Source organism: Engystomops pustulosus, chromosome 4, assembly GCF_040894005.1.
Source record: "Engystomops pustulosus chromosome 4, aEngPut4.maternal, whole genome shotgun sequence".
NCBI lineage: Eukaryota > Metazoa > Chordata > Amphibia > Anura > Leptodactylidae > Engystomops > Engystomops pustulosus.
In genome coordinates, this window is record NC_092414.1 from 145728669 (window position 1) to 145740180 (window position 11512).

Consider the following 11512-nt stretch of genomic DNA (forward strand, 5'->3'; position numbering starts at 1 on the left):
GTTAGGTTATCATTCTGTGTGACCCCTGAATCTTCCTGTTCAGGGGGCTGTCAAGGGAAGCTCCAGTGGCAATCCAAATTTCTTCTCCTTCTGACAAAGATATTGGTGCCCTCTGGCCCATTGAAAGCCGTGGTATAGCATGGAGCAAGAAGATTGTAATAAGTTACTGCAAGAATTGCTTTGTTGGCACTTTGCAAAAAATATGCAGGTTTTGGGTTGCAGTTTGGGCATTCGACCTCTAAAAGGTTTGCCATCACTTGTATTACTGTACATGTCCTTTATAAGCAATAGTAAAGTGCATCTTACACAATAAAGAGACAAGGAACATGGTTCCACATAAAAGTTTTGTGAGCATTTTATTAATTAAAAAAAAAATATTTTGCAAGCAGAATATACAGGATGTACAGTTTGAGAAAACTGAATCATTTTCTGCATCTGGGAATGTCCAAAACCCCCAATAACACAACTGGCATGAGAAACTATATGTACAATGTGACCATAAAGAAAATGAGAAAAGCTGCAATGCTTATTTTTACACCTGATATGGAAGCTAAGAGAAGAAGGATTTCCTGGGCATTTCATAAAAGTAGGGAACTGCAGTGTCCAGCCACCTTCAGCGTTGGATGTTGTCTTCTGCACAAAACACGTATACAAAGTTCACATTATGCCACAAGAGCCTGTGCAGCTCAGGAGATTCAGTCTCTCTCATGTTCAACCAGCCTTTTTTTCAGGAACCAAGTGCTTTTCAATGGACCTCATGGTCTTCAATATAGCAGAGGATTTTCAGTTGTCCAGAAGCTTAGTTCAGAGAGTTCATGATCTCAAGAGCCTGTTTCAGTTCTAGAAATACAAACAGAAGATTGTAATTAAATTGTGTAAGCAAACCAATCACAAGAGCAATGCAAGAAAAATCTCCTAACCCATCGAATGTATATAAGGCTTCCTGACTCATAATCTTAGCAACCCTTTAGGCACTACCAATGTACCAATGAGACCCGAGAGAGAGGGATGGCGGGTAAACATAGTCAAGTTCCTGCAAATATAACTCTAATCCTGGCAGCATAACCCTGATATGAAGAGATCCCCTCTGTAAGTGTGATCACAGAGAGGTTATCATGTCAGGCAAGTCCTACCAAAGCACAGGCAGTACCCGGGTTACGTATGCATGATAGGTTATGTAGGTTTGTTCTTAAGTTGAATTTGTATGCAAGTCAGAACTGTATATTTTATAATTGTAACCACAGCCAAATTCTTTTTGGTCGCTGTGACAATTGGATTTTAAAAATGATTAACAGTAAAGCTTAATTGCTGACACCTTTAATAACGATTATAGTTCTTTATTGTAGTCTAAGGCTAAAGTACAGTAAATTACCAACATGCAGAGGTCCATTTGTAACTTGGGGTCGTCTGTAAGTCGGGTGTTCTTAAGTAGGGGACCGCCTGTATTGCAATAAATGTACTCACAACCACCGCACAGAGACAGATGTGGCACTAGTGTGATATGTAATACGTTGTTTGCATTATACAGTTCCCTGTATTTTTTGTATTGGTTATTTTGAGCTAAACCAGAGATAAGGTACCTTTAGAAAGACCTGCTCTGTGTGTTAATCAATACTGGTCCTGCTCAAGCAGTCCTTTTGTAGGTGCACTAGAAGGATTCCTACTCCATCAGCAGATTCTAGGCACTTTTTCAAGTGAGAAATTTATTTGCTTTATTTGTGCGGCCAATAAAAACTTTTGTAACGTTTTGGCAATAGGTCTTGTCTTTGTCAAACATGAGGCGCTATGACAGTGCAAGAAGTCGCCAAGTGGAAATCAAGTCTGTGCTGGATGAAATGCGCATTAACACACAGCGACTTCCTGCCCTCACATAGTGGCTGATGTTTGACAAAGGCAAGACGCATTACCAAAAAAGAAAACATATTTGAAGAAGTGCCTAGAATTAATTTTATTTTGCTGTGTGTTAGACTGCAACTGGTTTTGTCTCACAATAAATTATGCAAAGAACTGAAGATAAAACTGAGATGTGAACTGGGTCTTAGGCACTCTGACAATTGAATTGCTCTTTGAAGCACAATTTAGCACATCAGGGGTCATTTATAAACACAGAACAGTGTAACCCTAAATGATTGGCTTTGGAAACTGGCAACACATATTTTAGGCAAAATACACGTTGCCATTTCCCCCAAACATAAGTGTTTTGGCTGAAACACTAGTTATTTAGTCAACCTATTAGTAAATTAGACATGAAAATACTTAGAGGGGTATTCCCATTTCAACAAGTAATTGCTATTGTTTGAATAATGAAAAGTTATACAAATTTCCAATATACTTTCTGTATCAATTCCCCACAGTTTTCTAGATCTCCGCTTGCTGTCCTTCTATAGAAAGCTTCTATGTTTGCTTCCAGTGGACAGAAATCTGACCGTGGTCACACAGGTGCACGGCTCATTAGTATCACAGAGAGTAATCAGAGCTGTGAGATATAACGAGCCGGGCACCTGTGTGACCATGGTCAGATTTCTATCGACTGGAAGCAAACTATAGAAGGACAGCAAGCAGAGATCTAGAAAACCGTGTGGAATTTAAACAGGAAATATATTGGAAATTTGTATAACTTTTCATTATTTAAACAATAGCAATTACTTGTTGAAATGGGAATACCCCTTTAAGCATGGTAGGGTTAAGACCAATTAAACAGCAATCTTACCAGTTAGCAAAACTCTTAATTTAGTGGCAGACATTGTAACAGCGAGCGGCCTGGAGTCAGCAGATTCTCTCATGCACAGATTTAGATGGACTACTGGCTCATTGACTTCCTGTAGTATACTGGAGCTGAGAGTCTGATCTACCCGCCAACTAAGGGAGGATAAGCGTGATACTAAAGAGACAAAAAGGAGACCTTTAAACATACGCAAGAATTGACATATTTCACTCTGGTTGATTTTTATCATAATATAAGACACCCAGAACAAATTACCGTATATACCGGCGTATAAGACGACTTTTGAAGACAGAAAAATCTTCTGTCTTCTCTGGGGTCGTCTTATACGCCGGTAATCGTCTTATACGGCGGGCTGAGCCCTCTCCATAGCCGGTAAGTCTTTGCTGCATATTGCAGCAAAGGCTTACCGGTAACACCCGCGATCGGAGCTAGCACCGATCGCTGGTGTTTGCACAGCGATGGCTGCCGGCAGCCTCAAAAAGCTGCCGGCAGCCTCAAAAAGACATCGGGGGAAAAATACTCACCCTCCGTTGGCCCCGATGTCCGCGCTGTGCTGTCTTCAGTCTTCCGCGCCGTCTTCTTTCTTCTGCTGGGCGCCGCCATGTCTTTCCCCGGGTCGACGCCTAGTATGACGTCAGCAGCGGCGCGTCATACTAGGCGCCTGCCGGGGAAGATCAATGGCGGCGCCCGGCAGAAGAAAGAAGACGGCGCGGACATCGGGGGAGCATCGGGGTGAGTATATGTTTTTTTTTTTTTTTTAATGCTGGGCTGTATACTACTGGGGGCAGTGCTGTATACTACTGGGGGCAGTGCTGTATACTACTGGGGGCAGTGCTGTATACTACTGGGGGCAGTGCTGTATACTACTGGGGGCAGTGCTGTATACTTCTGGGGGCAGTGCTGTATACTTCTGGGGGCAGTGCTGTATACTTCTGGGGGCAGGGCTGTATACTTCTGGGGGCAGTGCTGTATACTACTGGGGGCTGTGCTGTATACTACTGGGGGCAGTGCTGTATACTACTGGGGGCAGTGCTGTATACTACTGGGGGCCGTGCTGTAATGGTAATGTTGTTGTTGTATGCCTTATGTTTTTGAGCGACAGTTTTCCTGCTGTATACCTGCATGTCATAAGAATTTACATTAAAAAAAGGACCATGTTAAATTCAAATCTGTTTCTTTTTATATTTTTACCGGTGTTTTGTATGCGTTGGAAAAGGGGTAGTCTTATACGGCGAATATATCTTAAACTCTATATTTTAATCAGGAAAGTAGGGGGGTCGTCTTATACACCAGGTCGTCTTATACGCCGGAATATACGGTAGACAGCAGGAACTGTGATATAAAAATATTTCATATTACATTTTCCCAATGGTCCAAGCTAGAAGACAGGTGCCTTGGATACCAGGGTTACACAGGATGTAACACAAAGGTCTGAACAGTGGAATAGATCACGAAATGCACATCGGATTCCAAAATCTAAAAATATACAAGCCAAATATTTTTGCAAAACCCCCCCCAATGATACCAAACTAGGCTCCCTACCCCCTGGAGGCAAAAAATCATAAATGGAAACCTAATTTTTCATTGCAAATTCAGATTCCCCAGGAAAAGTTACATTTAATTGATCTACAATCAAAGTCATTTAAATTGACAGATGGCGCTTTAATTGTCAAAAATCAGAATGGGTAAAAACAATCTATTGCTTTTAATAGGTCCTACCTTATGCTGGACCCTACATCCATGTTCGCAAGATTGAATTACATTTTCGGCACATATGGAGAATCTCATCCCTTAATATAGATGTGTTAAAACTTAAATACTTACCAAACACAAGCATTTAGATCTAAACACATCTGAGAGATTCTCCAGATGTATTTTAAAACACAATTCAATCACATCTTGTGCACATGGTCTTAAAGGGGTTTTCCCACAAAGCAAAGTTAGGCCCTATCCACGGAATAGGGCTCAACTTGCTGATCAATGGGGGTCAGTGCTGAGACCCCGCAGATCGCAAGAATGAGTGGTCCATCAGACCCTTTGTCTCTCTGGATTAATGGAGCAGACGGCTGCGCATGACCATTCTGCTCCATTAATCTCTATGGAGCGGACTGAAATTGCCGAGCGCCGCGCTCACCAATCTCATTCGGCTCCATAGAACGTCTTTACATTATATTTCCATATAATACAGGGACTCCCAACCTCTGCTCTGTGTGCAGCCCGTGGATTGTGCCACCATATGGCACATTTACCCGGCTGCACATGTTCTTGTGAAACATCCCCAATATTAACGTGTTTTGGGATGTATTTCGCCTGATGCATTTGCTGTGCCTTTTAAAATGCAATTAAATCACATTCTGTAAATATTCAGATAATATTTCTATGTAGCAGTAGGTGGGGCCCAAACATCTATGTCACTAGTGGGCCCTGGGTCCCCCTGTCCGACCCTGCTGCCCTCTACCATATCCCCAATCATTATTGCCTCCTCCTGCCCCTTCCATAACACATCACCTCAAGGCCTCCTCATGCCCCCCTCGTGTATTTGGACAAAAGTCAAATTTGCACTGTCCCAGGGGTCCAGAAATGTCTTCAGTTTGGACTATGTCCCATTTCCCTTTCTGCTCAGTATAGGTCATGCACAATAGCACCAGGGAGAGAAGTGAACATGAAGTTTGACTATATCCAGCTGTACATGCAATCATTGGTTTATAATAACCTAATCTTAAAGGATTTCACATTTTTCATAGACTTTTAATAATACTTTTTAATACTAATTCTCAATCTGCTTATATCATAAACACTACTGGTTCTACTCACTCTTAAAAGTATATAACAGTTTACTTGTCTCCCGGCCAGCAAACTGCAGTCACAGAGGCATCTGTGCAAGGCTGCAGTCCCTATGTCATCATCATCCTTATCTCCTCTCTGGCCTGCTAGCTCTCCTTGCTGCAGACATGAGCTGACAATTTTGCTTGGAGCATGGGGTCAGCTCAGAGCTGAGAGGAAATAATGAGGATGATGAAACAGAGAGCCAGGTATACTTGTATCTACTTTTAAAAGTGAGCGAGACCATTATTGTTAATTATAAAAGCAGCTTGGGAATGAGTATTAAAAAGGTTATGGGGACCTGTCATTAAGTGAAAATGTCTGTAAGATGTGGCATATACAGTTTATGCAGTGCTGGCATAGAAAAGGTCTAAACACCTATCCCAGGAACCTCTCTGGTTACATACAAGAACAGATTAATGCATGTTATGTAGCAGGAGATGGCTGAATACTTACAACGGAGACTATTTTCTCTCAGTGTTTCCTGTAAGGCAGTCTGCTTCTCTTCATAAGAACGGCAAAGAGAGACCGCATGTTCTGCGGGAGGAAAAAGGATATATTATAGAACATTCATTAGACCTACCTGTCTGGTTATACCACCACTAAGAGTGTTTGCACACGGTGCGTTCTTGGTGAGTTTTTAAACACACTGAAAACTCATGCGTTTTTGTATGTTTACCATGCGTTTGGCTGGTTTTAATCGGTTTTTCTTCATTTCTGAAATTGTAGGCAGCTGTGAAACGGATTCAAACCAGCAAAACGCATGGTAGACATACAAAAACAAATGTGTTTTCAGTCTGTTTAAAAACGCACCAAGAAGGGTCCAAGAACGCACCGTGTGACAGCACCCCGAGGGTACATCCACAGCATGTAAAAGAATGGCTTTGCAATAAAATGGTGTAATCCACTACAATGTCTGCAGGACCAGAACCACAAACTCATGTCACGTGTTTATGTTGCAGTTGCTTTAAGACAAACTTCCTGTGGAATTATGAAAGAAAATCCTGCCGTAGAATGTTTCCAGGACATACCCTATTACTCTCCACTTGCTTACCTCTAGGAAGACCAAGCTGCTGGAGTTCACTAGATAGGTTGTCCCCACTGACGTTATGTTTGGCAGCACTTGAGAGAATGAAAGAGAGAACGGCGACTGTAGCTTTAATGTCACCAGACTCTGCAGGAAGAAAAATCCAGGTGATTAATGAAGTATAATCACTAAGCATGTGCCCGTTTCACATTGCTACGAGCCCTTTGCTTTCCTTGTTTAGACATCATTAGGATATCATGTGCATTAAAATCAATAACAACTTCTTCAAACAGTAGGGTTGAGGCAACAACCTCAACAGTGTGATACCTGCTGAAGGTTCCAATCAGACACCAGTACCCATGTTCACATATGGTCCACATATGGTACCCCCGGCTTATTAGCTTTTGGGATGAAGTGACTAGAGACACTCGGGCCCCTTGTTCCAGTGATGCACTTTAAAGCTTAACTGTACAGGTTACAAAGCTTTTTCTATAGTTGTAATAGCTTAAAACTAACATTTTCCAATATACATACATTACCGTATTGCAGCTGTTTGTCAGCTAATCCTCTACTTTTTTCCTGTTTCAGGCCCTCTCCCTTCAAACCTACATTCCGGTTGTCAGAAAGAAACCGTACAGCGAAAGAGAAGGCAATAGGAGATGCATCTTTATTTATTATTTTACTTTGTTACCTTATAAAGAATGGCTGACCATTATACAAGCTCTTATACCTGTGGCACCCCCTTCATCCTCATAGACTGTAAGCTCTTGTGAGCAGGGTCCTCACTCCTATTGTTCCATATGTCTTAATGCACTCATGTTCCCACACAAAGCCCTCTTCCTCCACATGCAGATGATCAGTTTAATAAGGAAGCATCCATAAGTGTGTTCTGCACACCACCTATTTCTCTCTAGGCTTTGACAAGGCTACAGTCATGTCAGTGAAGAGAAGGGGGGGGGGTGTCCACACAACAGTTTGATATGCATGATGTAAAAAGTTTCTTTATTATCATTCTATATACTATCTTTAGGGTCACATTTGTGCGGTTAACACAAATAGGAGATTTTTCTTAGTCATTTACTGTATGTTTAAGGGTTCATTTACATGACAGTCTACGGGGGACGTACATGCGACCGGCAATAGCGGCACGGCGGTGATACATGTGTGGCACCGATCTGGGCCACACACCACAAAAAGGTGGAGCATGCTCTATATCTCTGAGTGTGTGGCCGTGCCCTGCTGTTTTCTATGGAGGGAGGATGGGCCAGCAAACGTCGTTATGACTGCATGGCACCCTAATACAGGATGTTAGGATCCGGTGCCAAGTTCTGTCAGCTCTGTGTTTGACCTCCTTTGCTCTACACTAGAAATCTCTACAAGCCAAAAAGGTTAAGGATATGCTGAGATTCTGTGTAATGATTGGTTAGGCTGCTAGTGTTTGTGCATGTAAGGCGAGCTCCGCATTATGGTCAGAGGCCAGTCGCCTTGCCGAATGCCAGGGTCCTGCACCCATTAAAATTCTGAAGGATCATCTCGGTAAGTGCCGCATTTCTTTCTACGTGTGTCTGCTTGATGTTTGAAGTATACTATTGCTGTCCACCTCCGGTTCCCTATCACTGCTGCTAGTGCCGCCCAGAACTCCACAGCTGACCTCCGGTTACAATTGGAGTGGATTGCGAATGGGAGCAGTGCCAGTGCTGCCGTTTCCATCTTGACCGCATTATGGGAAGGGAGGGAAGCTTCTCTGGCCTCAGTTCCCTCACCTAATGTCACAACCAGGAAGTGCCTGCCCAATTCAGGAGACGCTGGAGAGGATTTTACAGTTAGGCTAATAGACATATAAGACTGGATTTCAGACTAGGAAGAAGCCAGCAGTATAATATAGGTATTATTGGAATTGTTTTGGCTGTGCCAAAATTGTTTTGGCCAGGCACTTCTTAGAAACTCTTTAAAGGAAATCTACAGCTTTGAAAAAGTAAAAAACACCTAGAAATACTCACCTTACCTCCGCTCCTCTTCATCTTGATCCCGGCACTGTCCTCTCTCCTGAACTCCTTCTAAGGGCCTCCTAACAACAATTCGTCCCATGTTGATGACACATCAGAGTCTTTCCTAATAGCACTGAAGCTCATGATTCCTATAATCTGGCACCCTCATGACCCACCTACGACATCACAACGGTATAAGAAGGTGAATGAACTGGGGAACTTTTAGCGTGGGAAACACAAGAACACAATACCTTCAGATATGGAAACTCTAGATGAGTTACCAAAAGTAACCCAGCCTGTTCTCTTCAACCCTGTTGATCAGATTCTATCCTATTATCTCTTTGCAACCTGGATTGCCACTAATGTTCAGGTAATGTGTGGGGCGCCCATCCTTTCCTTATACCTCTGTTAGATATGATATTTTTTTACTGTGTGTTCATTGTAGACATTCCTAGCACCACCTCACCATTTCTTAACCCACGACTCAAACACTTTTGAAAATGACAGTGGTAGCTCAGTCAAGTGAATAGATATCACGGTGGCTGAGTGAGTAGCACATCTGCCTTGCAGCACTGGGGTCCTGGGTTCGAATCCCACCCAGGTCAACATCTGCAAAGAGTTTGTATGTTCTCTCCGTGTTTGCGTGGGTTTCCTCCGGGTACTCCGGTTTCCTCCCACACTTCAAAACATACTGTTAGGATGTTTAGATTGTGAGCCCCATTGGGGACAGGGACCGATTTGACATGCTTTGTGCAGCGCTGCGTAATCTGTGTGCGCTATATAAATAAAGAATTATTATTATTTATATTTTTATACAATATTACAGGAAGTCTGTAGATAATTGATGACCGCACACTTCTTACTAGTTGTATTTCTAGAGTGCTGGCAATAGGATTTTGTTCAGTTTAAAACTACAGTGCTGTTTTATGGATGACCACAGAATCTAGGACTTGAGATGTGAAGTAAGTCCCTGCATCCCCACTAAACAGCAGCGGGTAGATGAGGGATGTCTACATGGGAAACACACGTTTAGATTACTTTACTTCTCTAGAAATGTTTTTACAATATCTTTTTTTAGTTTACCACCCTACCCCATCTACATATTGTACAACATTAAACATAATGCCACTTTTCCTATAGGTTGGAATAAACAGGATATTCACTTTGAAAGAAGGGAATCACCCTTTACAGACATAGATTCTCTATAGCACGTCAATGGGAAAAATAATAACGTTCACCAAATGCATCAAAGTATCTCACCAAAGCGAGCATCTGCCGTCAGCTTCAGAACCTTTTCATACTGAGAAATATAAAAATAGACAGGATGATCAGTCCTCCAATATCTAGAACATGAATAACAGGAGACCTATTCATCTGTGTCCATATTACTTACATCAATTGCCTCTCCCAGCTGTTCCTTCAGAACTTGAACACAGATCAACTTCAACTTAACAGAAGACTAATAGAAGAAAGAGAAGACACTGAAAATATGGTTGTGATGGATAAAAGCACTGGGGTGGGGGATTCACAGACAAAATGTGCAATAGTAGTCTTATATCAATTCTTTATTATATCAAGTCAGGTGATTGGAACCTTGATAACAAGTCTATGGCTCATGGACACGTTCTGCCCACCTAGAAACTGCAGAAGGTGAGCTCATGCTGCTAAATAGATTTAACATTTCTTATCTGTAACAGTATATGTCCATATCATTAAATGGGATATGGATCTCTATACAAAAGGTTCTGGTTTTGACTGCAGATGTGTGAACATATGCCCTGCGGCATCACCATCTATCCCATGCCCTAGAATCAAGATCATGATAAAATAGGTCCCCAAGGGCAGACTGCGCAATGTATATTCATGGTTCTATCAAATCCAAGCTCAGCAGCCTTCAGTTACAGGTCAGCAATCTTCCATGGAGAGTGAATGGGAATAAAAATATTCTTAATTTACTAAGAAAATGGGTCCTTATTCTAAGGAGTCCTGGAAACCCTAAAGGGCTCGCCACACTGTGCCAAACTTTACTCCAAATACAATGCTTCACATTCATTTTTGTATTTTTTAAGCAAAGATGAGCAATCTCTCCCCACACTTATACTGAAAAAATCCAAATATACTCAACTATTTTAGCCAAGGTGCTGATCTCTGCCAGCACCCAGTCTGGGCAATCCAGATCACCGCAGAAACGGAACCTCTGGAATATAACAGATGATCAGATTAGGACACAGTGCAGACACATAGGATTATAAAATGCATGCATAATATATAATAATATATAAGACAGTGCAGAGAGATCGGAGCTGCGCTCATACACTGCACTGATCTAGACGTGTATATACACAGCACCGAGTATACAGAGAGTACGAGACTCACCATGTCGCCGTATTCTCCAGCCTCCAACGTCAGCTGATCGGGGGCCGATCATGTGATCTTCCACAAGCTACTTGAAATAACTTTATTCATACGAACAACATCCGATGTGGAGGCGGGATTCATTGTCATACTCTCATATTACAACTGAGAAACCTTATGTAGATTAGAAGATGAACCCCATTTACTCCTGTGACCATAACAAAACAGCACAACACACATCGCTGTATACATTCTCTATACATCCTGCTACACATGGGGCAAGTACAGGCTCATATAAAGGTGACTAGAAGCCAGCACCGATTCCTATCAATCAAGCATAGCTACCAATAGCTATCAATCAGCCATAGCTATCCCACAGCTATGGGGCCTACAGTCTCACGGCTGATCCAGGCACTCTGAAATAAGAAGTCCGTAAAAAACACACATGCGTTTTTGACAGTTTTTGTCCGTTTTCCAACTATCCTCATTTAGATAATTGGAAAAAACTGTCAAAAATTGATGCATTTTCAAAAAACGCATGTATTTTTTAACGGACTGCTTAAAAACGGTTCAAAACGCCACGTGTGCCGCTGA

The 11512-nt window shown here is 42.1% G+C and overlaps 1 protein-coding gene across 1 annotated transcript; it reads right to left on the reverse strand.

The window, feature by feature from the left end:
• Positions 1-339: 339 nt before the first annotated feature.
• COMMD4 (COMM domain containing 4) lies at positions 340-11094 on the reverse strand. Its single transcript, XM_072147981.1, has 8 exons — positions 10940-11094; positions 10689-10760; positions 9957-10022; positions 9824-9863; positions 6603-6722; positions 6005-6085; positions 2711-2881; positions 340-840 (listed from the first exon to the last, which is right to left on the reverse strand). Exons 1-8 carry the CDS (start codon positions 10940-10942, stop codon positions 800-802), a joined length of 594 nt encoding a protein of 197 aa, XP_072004082.1. The 5' UTR covers positions 10943-11094; the 3' UTR covers positions 340-799.
• Positions 11095-11512: the final 418 nt, after the last annotated feature.